This window comes from Globicephala melas, chromosome 8 (genome assembly GCF_963455315.2).
Source record: "Globicephala melas chromosome 8, mGloMel1.2, whole genome shotgun sequence".
NCBI lineage: Eukaryota > Metazoa > Chordata > Mammalia > Artiodactyla > Delphinidae > Globicephala > Globicephala melas.
The window spans coordinates 83,355,039-83,370,771 of NC_083321.1; the positions used below are offsets into that span (position 1 = coordinate 83,355,039).

Genomic DNA, 15,733 nt, shown 5'->3' on the forward strand with positions numbered 1-15,733 from the left:
CAACCAGGATGATAAACAGACTCCAAGTCATGGCATATGAGAAATGGTAAGAAGAAATGGGGATGCTTAACCTCATGGCATAAAGGGCACTTCAGATACTTGAGTTGGAGAAGGATTGAATTTGTTCCAAGAAATATGGGGCAAGAAATTTTGGCCCAGTGTGAGAAAGCACCTCTAAAGAATCAGATTCTTCATTCATGGACCAGGCTAATGTTAGTGTTGTCAAGAGAAAAGTTCAAGACTGGGTGCTGCCACAGGGAATCCAAGCATCAGATGGATCAGAGACAGATGGATGGCTCCTGGGATTGCTGATACCTCTGATCTGGGGCTTCTCTGATATGGTCACGTTCCCACTACAGTGGCAGTGGGCCCTGGTTGGTGTAGCCCAGAGGCATTTGGGTGAGGGTTGGTATGTGTTCCCATCTGAGATGTTAAAATCAGTCAATATGTTAACTTGTGTTAACACAGATTAACAAAATGTGTTAATGTGTGTAGAGAGCCCAGAGGCAGTCCAAGCCTAGAGGAAATGAGTCAACCCAAAGAAAAAATAAAATAAATTCTCTCTCTCCTTACTACCCTTCCTCCTATAGTTGAAGAGAAAGACCATATACTTTAAGATGTACAAGCATACTTAAAAATGTCATGAATGAGTAACCAGGTAAGTTTGTGGAAATAGACCCACATCTGGCAGTGTGTGTTGGGGGTAGGAAGGAAGGTCATTTCTAATTTTGTATTACAGTGAGATATGAATAAAGGTTTTTAAAAATCTGTTTATGGAACTATGTTAAAGGTTATCCCATAAGTAGCTAGTTACCAGAAAAATAAAAGCTATTGAATTGTTTTTACTATTAGAATTGAGTATGTTTGTTCCAAAGTTCTCTTCCCCTGCCCTCTGTCATCTCTACTGCTTACTCCTTCCCATGAAGGTGAAGGGCTAGGATTTAAACCAGGTTTCTGGCTCCAGAATCCTTCCTCTGAACTATCTTCTACTGCCTTCTAATGTTAAGACAAATTAAAGCTTGTGTAATGTTTGGTTTCCATTTTTCTAACTAGTATTATTTCCTTAAATACTTTTTTCTTATTATGAGACACTTGAGCTTGCTTTTGCTTTACTACATGCAAATACTTATTATTGTCTTTTAAAAAGCTATTCACATTTCAATTCTAAATGAGGAGGGAGGGGTACAGTGGGGAAACAATACAATAAGTAGGTTCTCATATCAAATATTTAACATTTATTCCAAAAATGTTCCCAATCCACATAACATTTTTGAGACAAAAAAGTATTTGAATATGAAATTATGCTTCAGAGCAAAGATGTCTTATTAGCAATTTCATATAGTTTAATGACCACTCTATTGTTCAGAGTTGATTCACAGTTTTTATTGTCTTATAATAGATTGTCAGAATGCGTTCTTTTGATTTGTCAGGGTAATTTAAAACTTTACTCAAATCAAATATCAAGAGAAAAAAGGCTGAGTGGAGTACTTTTGAAAAATCACACCATTATGTTAATTTAATCAGGAGGTGAAGAATGAAGTAGTTACTGTCAACCTTTCAAAATATGTTCCAGTTGTTACTCATATTCTAGAAATGCAGAATTGACTTTTCTTCCTGCTTGAGCAGAGTGAGAATAATTCTAGGACCAATTGCAAAAATCTTGCAGGTTGGTAGCTTCCACTGCACTGGTTTTTAAAGAATAATTTTAACAGTAGTGTTTGCTGTATTTTGATCTTGTCTTTGAGTGACATGGTTGCTGTTAGTTGGTCTGACATCTTTTTCAGCATTTAGGGTGATTCTGAATATGATTAAGGATTTTTTTCCCTTGCATTCTTGTCACTGTCTTATCTCTAACAGGCTATTTGATGCACGAGTTTCATAAGTTTTGGATTGAAGAGGACCCCATGGACATAATGGAATTTAATCGTGTGCGGGAGAAATTCCGCAAGAGGATCATAAAACAGCTGCAGAATCCAGACATGGCATTGTGCCCACATTTTGCTGCCTCGGAAGGTTTAATCAACATATAGTCACCCACACTGGTTTTAATGGATACCCCAGGACAGTGCCTCATTATTGTGTTAGATCTCTGCTTAGGTCCCAGCTCACACACTGAATGCACACAGTGATTGTATGCATGCCTGTTAGTACAGTGTCTTCATATCTTCGTCATAATTACCAGATCCCCAAATACCACAATTTCTGCAGTATCTGTCATCCAGTGACTGCTCATATTGTGGCATCATGCAGTGTTACATCTTGCTTTGACACCTGGTATGGAGAGAGTTTTCTATTTTTTTAAATTGGCTTCCTCTCCCTCATAATTTAGTGTTGAAGAATTGTATTTCTCTAGCTGTATTTTATATGTAAAAGATTTAGCTGAATTTTGTTCTGTGAAAGCCTTTTAATTTATTGATGTTTCATGACTATAGCTGCTAGCTCTTCAAGCCAGGTTCATGCTTGGACCTCATTCCAAAAAAGTATGACTTTAAAATAATACAAACAGACACATGATAAGACAAATCATTCTTGCAAATACTGCTGCACTTCATGAAAATGTAACGAGGCTAACAAGAAGCAAATTTAGGTAGGTGCTGGGGTTTTTTGAAGTACCGCAGAATTATATTGTAGTTTACCCCCAGTTGTAATTGTGGCATAGTCATCTGGACATCAAATTATTTTATTCCCATAATTTTACTGGCTTGGATGCCTAAATATGTTTATGTTGCTTGGAGCCTCAAAAAAGAAGTATGCACACTGCAAAAGCTCCAACAGCTTTTTCACTGCCTGCCTCTTGCTGAACTCAGAGTTACACCCTGGCACTGTTCTGATCCAGGCATCTTTGCTTGGGGCACTGAGTGGTGGCTGGTTTGTTGTCTATGTCAAGAGGTAATATTAAAAAACAATTTGCAAGAAAATGTGTTGCAAGAGAAGAACCTGAGCTATGTCATTCTGTAATATTTCTTGAAACTAATGACCTTGTCTTTTATCAGTGGAGGAAATAAATTGCTTGGAAGGAGAACAAAATCAAGTCATTTCAAAACTGCTTAAAATCATTTTAAAAACCATGATTTAGTTTGGAATTAATTATGATTGTAGTCTGTTGAATAGTATTTACCATGGCATTTCATACCCATGGTATTTTATACCTTCTGACTATCATCAGTTTTAGTATTATTAGATGTTTGTGTACTCACTTGCTTATCTAAGTGAATTTTGAGTACTGCCTAACTCAGTTATGAATAAATTACATGTCATTCTACTGTAATGTATAGTGTATTTCATTTTAATATTTTTGTGCTTGTACAGCTTCTGAATATGCAGATATGTGAGTGGGTAGAATGTCAGACAGACAACCTGAAGCTGAATATAATCATGCCATCGTTCAGAGTAATCAGGTGTGAATTACAGTATGTCATGTCTGAGAGACTGCTTTTATTTAACTAATCTTGAGGCCTGGTGTTGCTTTAATGAAAGAATAAGATCAAGCTTTTCCTTTGCAGCTTCCTCTGAAGCCTGATTTGTCTACTGCTAGACAGCTGATATAGAAAACATTAAGGTGCCTGTTGTTTCCTGGTCCATTCTAGCTCCTCTGGGATTTTGCTGTTCTTTCCCTTTCAGCTGTATGCCAGGTGGAAGGATTTTGCATTGCATCTTTTATAGCCCTGTGTCCTTTCTTAGAATGGGGAAGGGAAGGAGTTGGTTAAAGCATGATATATACCATGAGTAGTGACAAGAATAAATATTCCTCTCCAGAGTAAGTGAGAATTGTGAACCCAGTAAATGGCCTGTCTTGGGAGCCCTGAATTTGCTGTAGCTGCTATGTTATGAAGGTGTTCTTCCATGTTCAGTACAGCCTTTGAAGCCTCATGTATGTATTGTCTCTTCCTATCCACTATGGTCCTGTGTCACTGACATGGCTTGATAATATGTGGCACCTATACCAGCTCATGTCTCTTCTGTTCAGGTAGAGATAGTTGATGGTAACAAAGCTAGGAGCTTTCCCTCCCAGCTCCTTGAATGATTTCTCTCTGTTGTATCTTAACATGGATGAACAAGCTGTGCCAGCTCCTTCTAGTTCTGAGTATTATTAGATTTCTTATTTGCACCTCTTTGTGGAAGATGCATTCTACCCTGTAATATGAAGTGAGGCAAGAAAAAAAAGAGGAGAAGCTTTCAAGGCATTAAAAAAAGTGTGATGTGTTTGTGTTTTTCCCTTGAGCATTTTTAGTTTGCTTATACTTCATTGAACAAGAGTTGACCACTTAAAATGTAAATTATGTAGCATGCTTCTACCAAGTTTTTCAAAACACTACTTGCTATGATTAAAAACACATTCCAGTTTGCACTACAGAAAGAAAACTCTTTGAAGCACCATTTCTGAAAATTATGACTTCAATCTGACTTTCCTTCTCACAGTTCTTGTTATTGTACTGAAAAAAATATTTTTTGCTTGGTAACGTACCATCTTTCCTATTTGAAATGAAGCTTAAATATATACCAGACCTAAAAGAAAGGTCTGGAAGATATATCTTCCAAACCAGGACACTTGTGAGAGAAAAAAAGGATGTTGTTAATAATTTCTTTTGGACAATAGGGTGAACTGGGACAGTTTGAGGAAACTGAGATGTTAGGTGACTGAGAGACAAAGAGACAGACATAAGTAGGGATCATCCACCCACCACTCAATTAGACAAATGCAACCTAATTTCTTCACTTTCTAACCTCTGGCAGGAGAAGTACATCATAGGGACATAGACATTTTGATGTATACTACCCAAAATCTTAAAGACCCATCAGAGGTATGGGCTTGGTCTGAGCTGGAAGGTCAGCTGAACAGGCTGGGTTTGTAGGAAGTCAGCAATGGGGAAATAAAACCTGGCCATCAAACTCCATGGCCACAAATTATCTTGATCCATAAACATAGGGGGCCATCCAAACTGAACAGGAATGAGGAGGGGACCAGGCTTGGTGGAGTGTGGGGCTAGGGGATGGGAGATGGAGAGAAGAAAAAAAGAGACAGAAAAAAAGGAAAGTGTCAGCTAGGCCCATAGCAACATCTAGGAAACTTTGAGCTGTAGTGACACGTACTCCAACAAAGCAGTGCTTCTGACTCTTCAGGGAGCTTGACAGAAGTAACTGCTCTAATCTAGAAACAAAATGGCAGAAAAGCAGAACAAAGTATAACATCAAGTCCTAGAAGATGAAAGAGATACTGGTATGGATTCCTTTTCAAGAGCTAACATTTAGTGAGTTCTGATGCCATGTGCCAGGACTGTGCTAGCCATTTCCTTGCATTATTTCATCTCCTCAGCAACATACAAAATGAGATTGCATGCTTGCTTTTCTAGACAAACAGGCTTAGAGATTTAAAATATATTACCAAAGGTCTCAAGAGAAAGAAAACGTCAATGAGGTATTACCTCACACCTGTTAGAATGGCTATTATCAAAAAGACAAGAAATAACAAGTGTTGGCGAGGATGTGAAGAAAAGGGAAGCCTTGTGCGCTGTCAGTGGGAGTGTAAATTGGTGCAGCCACTATGGAAAACAGTACAGAGGTTCCTAAAAAAAATAAAAGAACCACCATAAGATCCAGAAATTCCACTTCTGGATATTTATCCAAAGGAAAGAAAAACACTAACTCAAAAAGATACATGCACCTCCATGTTCATTGCAGCATTATTTATAATAGCCAAGGCATGGGAGTAACCTAAATGTCCACTGATGGATGAATGGATAAAACATGATATATTTATATACACAGTGGAATATTATTCAACCATGAGAAAGAAGAAAATCCTACCATTTGTAACAACAAGGATGGAACTTGAAGGCATATGCTCAATGAAATAAGTCAGAGAAAGACAAATACCGTATGATCTCACTTATATGTGAAATCTTAAAAAAACCTTTTAGATACAGAGAACAGATTGGTAGTTGCCAGAGGCATGAGGTGTGGGGTGGGCCAAATGGGTGAAGGCAGTCAAAAGGTAATAGATATAGATAGATAGATGTTAGATAGATAGATGATAGATAGATGATAGATAGATAGATAGATAGGTAGATAGATATAGGTAGATAATAGAGATAGATAAGATAGCATAGCAAGATCTTAAACCCAGGTCCTGAAGCCTTGACTTAATCATTATGCTATCTACTTAATTGGAATTATTTTGTACTGTACAGTGTAGATTATAAACACATGTACACACCTACCCCCCAAGTGATAATATACTATATGTAAATAACATTTCTTGCTCAGATGTCTGTAGGATGAATTCATACTTGCCATACTGTCCCTCAGGACTTCCCACATTTTTGGTCAGAATTTCTTCCTTGATACAGAAAGAACAATTCCGATAAGATTGTGAGCTCTGTCTCCTGATCCTTGTCTCCCCACAAGAGCAATGGAAGCCTGCGTAACTCCTTCTGGCCCCGCTGTGGGAAACCTCAGCAAGGTGGGCATTGCAGGGCCTGGCTGCGATATACTCAGGGCATATCTGTGCAAATAGAAACTCATAGAACTTCAAACATGTGAACTCTTTGTAAATAAAACATTCCTTTCACTGCCAAGATTCTTGTGCCCCATTGACTTGACTTAGTCTCCAGAATGCTACTACTCATAGGCACACTAAAGTGTGATGTCATCTGTTAACATCCCTGGGATGCTTCACGGAAACCAGGGTAGAGTAGCAAAAAATAAAATGTTGACTTGGTACCTTTCTATTGTTTTATCTATTATGTACCTAGCACTGTGGTCTGCCTTGCAAAAGAGGCTATAGAAGAAAGTTGATGGCAACTAGGAAAGTGTGGCAAAGAGAAGAGAAAGGTGAGATTAAATTTGTAAAACAACAGTTAAACCCCCTCTGTCATGCAAGGTGAGTTAAAGCGGGGTTGAGGGCGGGGGTGGGGAGTCCCTTCGTGATTGCCACCTACCATACAAGGGCTCGAGTGAATTCCACATCATCCCAAGACATGGGTTTGGAATAGATTTTACTAGGAAAGTTTCTAAAGCAAGGATTAGTAAGAGAAAAAAGGGTGTGAATGCTTCTCATTGTCCCAAGGCCCCCAGGGCCTGTGTGCTGTGACACACTGTTGGTCTGGGTTCAGGTGGAGAGCTCCTGCCCCTTACTGTTCTCATTTCTTTGGGGGCAAACCTGAAAGCAACCTTGGCAGAGGGAATGATCTGATCGGTACACTCTGTAGCCACACAGTCTGGGTCTGGTTGCCAGCTGCCCTGTCCTGTAGACTTTGGGTTCTATGGGATGCTACCTTGAGGAAGGAAATCTCTGGTCCTCAGGGAAGCTGAGCTTGGATGTAGCCCCTTTTGCTGAGAGAGAGAAGAGCCTTCAGGAGCATCTGGTTTGTCCTAGAAGCCCAGAGAGAGCTTGTGAGTTATTTTTTGCCAAATCTCATATCACACCCATACACTTAATTCTAGATGTATTAGCTCTTCTGTGCCAAGTATGTAGAAATTACTGTGGAACAGGAACATCAACAGCCTCAAGCAGTATGATAACAAGAGTTTTTACTATTTATGCAGAGTACAGCAGGAAAAAACTGGCAAGCAGAAGACCCATATTCCAGTGTATGTGCTGCTAGCCTCCTTAGGCCAATTACTTACCCTCTCCGACTTGGCTTTTACCATCTGCTATGGAAAACTAATTATGACAGCTCACTTTCAGAAGATTATTGTAAGAGTAGAAATGAAATAAGCTATCATTAATTAAAGGGCTTGGGAAACTCCAAAGTACTAAACACATGTTTAATTATGGTTGGCTTTTATCTATTTGGTTTTTGGCTGCGAGCTTATTCTAACAGAAAATTAAGCTATAAAATTTGTCCTTGTAGCCCATGTCCCACATTAATTTGATTCAGCAAGCATTTATTGAGAATTTATTTTTGTACCAGGTGCCATGGCAAGTCTGGGGAAAAAATGGAAAAGAATATGGTGCCCTTGGTCTCATGGACCTCATAGTCAAAATCTACTGCCTTGCTTCTTGAAGTCTGGTCTTTAGACCACCAGCATGAGCACTGTTAGAAATTAATCATTGAAGGCCCCTCCCAGACCTACTGAATGGGAAGTACTGCTCTAGAGGATATTGAGGTTTAGTGGTTTAGTCTCAATTTTTAATAGTTTAGAAGTAAATCAAACACTTCCCTTGTTTTCCCTCAACTTACTTTGTCAATATAACTTGACCCTGTGCCCATCTCTAACAAAGGACTACATGTTTTGTTGTCATCCACCCAGAGGCACAAACAGGAGTTAGTATGGAGAAGGTGGAGGGCTGTTATGGACTGGATGTTTGTGTCCCCCCAAATTCATGTGTTGAAATCCTAACCCCCAATGTGATGGAGTTAGGAGGTGGGGCCTTTGGGGGTAAAACCCTCATGAATTGGATTAAAGCCCTTATAAGAAAGCCCTTATAAGAGCCCTTTCTTATCCTTATAAGAAAAGACAGGATAGAGCTTTCTCTCTCTCTCTCTCTCTCTCTCTCTCTCTCTCCATACCCTCTCCCTTTCTCTCTCATTCTCTGCCCTGTGAGGATACAGTGAGAAGATGGCCATCTACAAACCTAGAAGAGTGTCTTCACCAGATACCAAAGATGCACCTTGATCTTGGACTTTTCAACCTCCAGTATGTGAAAAACAAATATTAGTTGTTTAAGCCACTCATTCCATAGTATTTTTGTTATAGCAGCCCCCCAAAATTGACATCAGTATGGGCACAGGTCCCAGGTGGATGGCCTGCCTGCCCATCCCAAATGCTTCTTGAGAAGCTTCCTACAGTAGCCAAAGCTGGTGCTGCCCCAGAAGCACACTCCCACTGATGGCCATTCTCAAAGAGTTTCCTTCTCTCAAGGTGTCAGTCAGGGTGGCCAATCTCCTACATGATGGAGAAAACAAATAAAGTCTTCACTTACTAACCAAATTTTTACCTGAATAGAAACCACCTAGCTGCAACTTGGCAACTATCAGAGAAGTTATTTGAAGTCTGAACCTAGAACGAACCCAGGAGCTTGAAAGCACCAAGAGGATGACAATCAAAATAATGCAGGGGAGGTGGAGTCAAGATGGCAGTGTGGGAAGATGTGGAGTCAGTGTCTCCCCACAACTAGGGCACTTATCAGCCACTGGTGGGAGACTCTGATGCCCAAGGAGATGGGAGGAGCCCCAAAGTGAACCGGTAGAACGTAGGGGGACTGAGGGGGGAAGAAAATTGGAGGCCAGACAAGATCGGCGCCCCTGAGGCCAGGGATATCAGGAGAGGCAGGTGGGAGGGATTCTCTGGGAAGAGCAGGAGAGGAGCAGAGGGCGATTGTCTGGCCCACTTGAGCCAGGCAGCCTGCTGAGCTCCCAAGCTGGTGCCCCCACCCCCTCCAAAACCCCATCCAGGCTGCGTGGGTGCTGGGGCCATAGGAGGGAGGCTGGGGAGATCAGGAGAGGTAGGCAGGATGAGCCATCTGGGAGGAGCAGGAGAGGAGAGGACTGCCCACTCAAGCCCAGGCAGCCTGCTGGGCTCCCAGGTGAGGTCCCCTGCCCTATGAGACCAGAGGTGGGGGGACACCTGGGTCCCTTCTGTTCCTTGATCCTAAGCCCCACTCCTACCCACACAGTCCCCAGGGTCTTTTCTAGCCCTGTGGGTCCTAAGCATAGGCCCTCACTACATATGGGCGTGGGGCTTATTCTTTCTAACATGTCTGTTAGTTTCCTAGTCTAATTTTATTTTTTACTTTGGTATTTACAGCCACTTCAGGTGGCTTGTGGGATCTTGGTTCATGAGCCCAGGGTCAGGCAGAAGCTTCTGCATTGGGAGCTCCAAATCTGAACCACTGGACTAACAGAGAACTTCAGACCCCAGGGAATATTCATCAGAGTAAGGTCTCACACAGTTCATCATCTCAGAACCAACACCCAACTCTACCCAATAGCCTACAAACTCCAGTGTTGGAGGCCTCAGACCAAACAACCAGTGAGACAGGAATACAATCCCACTCTTAAAAAAAAAAAATGAGACAGCAAAAAAATATGTCACAAATGAAGGAGCAACGTAAAAACCCACAAGACCAGGTAAATAAAGAGGAAATAGGCAATCTACATGAAAAAGAATTAAGAGTAATGATAGTAAACATGATCTAGAACCTCAGAAACAGAATGGAGGCACAGATTGAGAAAATATAAGAAATGTTTAACAAAGATCTAGAAGAACTAAAAAACAGAAAGATGAACAACACAATAACTGAAATGAAAAATACACTAGAAGCAATCAATTACAGAATAATTGAGTCAGAAGAATGAATAAGTGAGGTGGAAGACAAAATGGTGGAAATAACTGCCTAGGACCAGAATAAAGAAAAAGAATGAAAAGAATTGAAGACAATCTCAGAGACCTCTGGGACAACACTACACATACCAATATTTGAATTATAGGGGTCCCAGAAAGAGAAGAGAAAAAGAGTCTGAGAAAATATTTGAAGAGATTATAGTTGAAAACTTCCCTAATATGGGAAAGGAAATAGTCACCCAAGTCCAGGAAACACAGAGTCCCATACAGGATAAACCCAAGGAGATACACAACAAGATAGATATTAATCAAACTAACAAAAATTAAATTAAAGAAAAAATATTAAAAGCAGCAAGGGAAAAACAAAAAATAACATACAAAAAATCCCATAAGGTTATCAGCTGAAACTCTTCAGGCCAGAAGGGAGTGGCAGGATATACTTAAAGTGATGAAACAGAAAAACCTACAACCAAGATTACTCTACCCAGCAATGATCTCATTCAGATTCGATGGAGAAGTCAAAAGCTTTTCAGACTAGCAAAAGCTAGCAGAATTCAGCACCACCGAACCAGCTTTACAACAAACGCTAAAGAATCTTCTCTAAGTGGGAAACACAAGAGAAGAAAAAGACCCACAAAAACAAACCCCAGACAATTAAGAAAATGGTAATAGGAACATACATATCGATAATAACCTTGAATGTAAATGGATTAAAGGCCCCAACCAAAAGACACAGACTGGCTGAATGGATACAAAAACAAGACCCAAAAAAAAACAAGACCCATATATATGCTGTCTAAAAGAGACCCAATTCAGACCTAGGGACACATACAGACTGAAAGTGAAGGGATGGAAAAAGATATTCCATGCAAATGGAAATCAAAAGAAAACTGGAGTAGCAATACTTGTATCAGATAAAATAGACTTTAAAATAAAGACTGTTACAAGAGATAAGGAGGGACACTACCTAATGATCAAAGGACCAATCCAAGAAGAAGATATAACATTTATAAATGCTTATACAACCAACATAGGAGCACCTCAATACATAAGGCAAATGCTAACATCAATGAAAGGAGAAATCGACAGTTACACAATAATATTTGGGGATTTTAACACCCCACTTTCACCACTGGACAGATCATCCAAACAGAAAATAAATAAGGAAAAACAAGCTTTAAATGATACATTACACAAAATGGACTTAATTGATATATATAGGGCATTCCTTCCAAAATCAACAGAATACATTTTCTTCGTAAGTGCTCATGGAACATTCTCTAGGATAGATCCTATCTTGGGTCACAAATCAAGCCTTGGAAAATTTAAGAAAATTGAAACCATATCAAACACCTATTCTGACCACAATGCTATGAGATTGGAAATCATTTACAGGAAAAAAAATGTAAAAAAAACAAATACATGGAAGCTAAACAGTGCGCTACTAAATAACCAAGAGATCACTGAAGAAATCAAAGAAGAAATTTAAAAATGCATAGAAAGAAATGACATTGAAAACACAATGACCCAAAATGTATGGGACACAGCAAAAGCAGTTCTAAGAGGGAAGTTTATAGCAATTCAATCTCACCTCAAGGAAAGAGAAAACTCTCAAATAAACTATCTAACCGTACACTTAAAACAACTAAAGAAGAACAAAGAAAACTAAAAGTCAGTAGAAGGAAAGAAATCATAAAGATCAGAACAGAAATAAATGAAGTATAAATGAAGAAACAATAGCAAAGATCAATAAAACTAAAAGCTGTTTCTTTGAGAAGATAAGCAAAATTGGTAAACACTTAGCCAGACTCATCAAGGAAGAAAGGGAGAGGATACAAATCAATAAAATTAGAAATGAAAAGGGAGAAATCACAACTGACACTGTAGAAATACAAAGGATTATAAGAGATTACTACAAACAACTATATACTAATAAAATGGACAACCACGAAGAAATGGACAAATGCTTGGAAAGGTACAGTTTTCCAAGACTGAACCAGGAAGAATTAGAAAATATAAACATACATATCACAAGTAATGAAATTAAAACTGTAATTAAAAATCTTCCAACAAACAAAAGGACAGGACCAGATGGCTTCACAGGCAAATTCTATCAAACATTTAGAGAATAGATAACACCGATTCTTCTCAAACTCTTCCAAAAAATTGCAGAGGGAGAAACATGCTCAAATTCATTCTATGAAGCCACCATCACCCTTATACAAAAAACAGACAAAGATATCACAAAAAAAGAAAATTATAGACGAATATCACTGGTGAACATAGATGCAAAAATCCTGAACAAAATACTAGCAAACAGAATCCAACAGCACATTAAAAGGATCATACACCATGATCAAGTGGGATTTATCCCAGGGATGCAAAGGATTCTTCCATATATGCAAATAAATCAATGTGATACACCACATTAACAAATTAAGGAATGAAAACCATATGATCATCTCAATAGATGCAGAAAAAGCTTTTGACAATTCAACACCGATTTATGATAAAAAAAACTCTCCAAAAATGGGCATAGAGGGCACCTACCTCAACATAATAAACACCATATATGACAAACCCAGAGCAAGCATGATACCCAGTGGTGAAAAACTGAAAGCATTTCCACTAAGATCAGGACAAGACAAGGATGTTCACTCTCACCACTCTTATTCAACATAGTTTTGGAAGTCCTAACCACAGCAATCACAGAAGAAAATGAAATAAAAGGAATACAAATTTGAAAAGAAGTAAAACTGTCGTTGTTTGCTGATGACATAATAGTATACATGGAAAATCCTAAACATGCCACCAGAAAACTACTAGAACTAATCAATTAATTTGGTAAGGTTGCAGGAAACAAAATTAATGCACAGAAATCTCTGGCATTCCTATACACCAACAATGAAAAATCAGAAAAAGAAATTAAGGAAACACTCCCACTTACCATTGCAACAAAAAGAATAAAATACCTAGGATAAACCTGCCCAAGGAGGTGAAAGACTTGTGCTCAGAAAACTATAAAACACTGATGAAAGAAATCAAACATGACATAAACAGATAAAGAAATAGGCCATGTTCTTGGATTGGAAGAATCAATATTCAGAAAATGATTATACTACCCAAAGCAATCAACAGATTCAATGCAATCCCTATCAAACTACCAATGGCATTCTTCACAGAATTAGAAAAAAATTTTTACAATTCATATGGAAACACAAAAGACCCCAAATAGCTAAAGCAATCTTGAGAAAGAAAAATGCAGTTGGAGTAATCAGGCTCCCTGACTTCAAACTGTACCACAAAGCTATAGCAATCAAGACAGTATGGTACTGGCACAAAAACAGAAATATAGATCAATGGTACAGGATAGAATGCCCAGAGATAAACCCATGTACACCTAATTTATGACATGGGGGGCAAGAACATACAATAGAGAAAAGACAGTCTCTTCAATAAGTGGTGCTAGGAAAACTGGACTGCTACATGTAAAAGAATGAAATTATAACACTCCCTAACACCATACACAAAAATAAAGTCCAAATGGATTAAAGACTTAAATGTAAGGTCAGACACTATAAAACCCTTAGAGGAAAACATAGGCAGAACACTCTATGACATAAATCACAGCAAGGTCTTTTTCGACCCACCTCCTAGAGTAATAGAAATAAAAATTAAAATAAACAAATGGAACCCAATGACACTTAAAAGCTTTTGCACAACAAGGAAACTGTAAACAAGATGAAAAGACAACCCTCAGAATGGGAGAAAATATTTGCAAATGAAACAATAGACAAAGGATTAATCTCCAAAATATACAAACAACTCATGGAGCTCAATATCAAAAAAACAAATAATCCAGTTAAAAAATGGGCAAAAGACCTAAACAGACATTTCACCAAGGAAGACATACAGATGACCAAGAGGCACATGAAAAGATGCTCGACATCACTAACTATTAGGGAAATGCAAATCAAAACTACAATGAGGTATCAGCTCCCACCAGTCAGAATGGACATTATCAAAAAATCTAGAAAAAATAAATGCTGGAAAGGGTGTGGGAAAAGGGAACCCTCCTGCACTGTTGGTGGGAATGTAAATTGATACAACCACTGTGGACAACAGTATGGAGGTTCCTTAAAAAACTAAATATAGAACTACCGTATGACCCAGCAATCCCACTACTGGGCATATACCCTGAGAAAACCATAATTCAAAAAGAGACATGTACCACAATATTCATTGTGGCACTATTTAGAATAGCCAGGATATGGAACCAACCTAAATGTCCATCAACAGATGAATGGATAAAGAACATGTGGCACATATATACAATGGAATGTTATTCAGCCATAAAAAGAAATGAAATTGAGTTATTTGTAGTGAGGTGGATGGACCTAGAGTCTGTCATACAGAGTGAAGTCAGAAAGAGAAAAACAAATACCATACGTTAACGCATATACATGGAATCTAACAACAAAAAAGGGTACGGATAAACATAGTAACAGGGCAGGAATAAAGACGTAGACATAGAGAATGGACTTGAGGACCCAGGATGTGGGAGGGGGAAACTGGGGGAAGTGAGAGTAGCATCGACATATATACACTAGCAAATGTAAAATAGATAGCTAGTGGGAAGCAGCAGCATAGCACAGGGATATAAGCTCAGTGTTTTGCGACGACATAGAGGAGTGGGATCAGGAGGGTGAGAAGGAGGCTCAAGAGAGAGGGGATATGGGGATATATGTATGCATATGGCTGATACACTTTGTTGTACAACAGGAACTAACACCACGTTGCGAAGTAATTATACTCCAATAAAGATGTATTTAAAAAATGCCCATTTAGAGTTACTTTAAAATGAAAGCAATCTAAATAATTAAAAACAGTAATATAGGGCTCCCTGGTGGTGCAGTGGTTACGAATCCGCCAGCCAATGCAGGGGACACGAGTTCGAGCCCTGGTCCAGGAAGATCCCACATGCTTCAGAGCAACTAAGCCTATGTGCCACAACTACTGAGCCTGCCCTCTAGAGCCCGCGAGCCACAACTACTGAAGCTCGTGTGCCTAAATCCCATGCTCCGCAACAAGAGCAGCCACTGCAATTAGAATCCCGCACACCGCAACCAAGAGTAGCCCCCACTCACTGCAACCAGAGAAAAGCCCGCACGCAGCAATGAAGACCCAACACAGCCAAAAATAAAAAACATAAATTTTTTAAAAAGGCTATTAAAAAGAGAGGGCCACATTTTAAAAAAAAGAAGTAATATAGTGGTAACTAATGATGATTTAAAATATTAATAATAAAAATAATACTTACAGCTAAATTTATTGAGTGCTTACATCGTAACATACACTATTCTAGGCACTTTAAATGTATCAAGTCAGCCCTCACAACAGTGTTTAAAGGGAAGTACTACCATTTTAAGCGATAAGGAAACTGAGG

The 15,733-nt window shown here is 38.9% G+C and overlaps 1 protein-coding gene across 2 annotated transcripts in view; it reads left to right on the forward strand.

Moving 5' to 3' along the window:
* ELMOD1 (ELMO domain containing 1) overlaps window positions 1-3,268 on the forward strand; it is a 111,379-nt gene extending 108,111 nt beyond the window's left edge. For both annotated transcript variants that reach the window (XM_060304002.2, XM_030836119.2), the window contains one exon: window positions 1,858-3,268. In XM_060304002.2, coding sequence (XP_060159985.1) covers window positions 1,858-2,030 — 173 coding nt within the window. In that variant the 3' untranslated portion in view covers window positions 2,031-3,268. The remainder of the gene's footprint in view (window positions 1-1,857) is intronic.
* The last annotated feature ends 12,465 nt before the right edge of the window (window positions 3,269-15,733 follow it).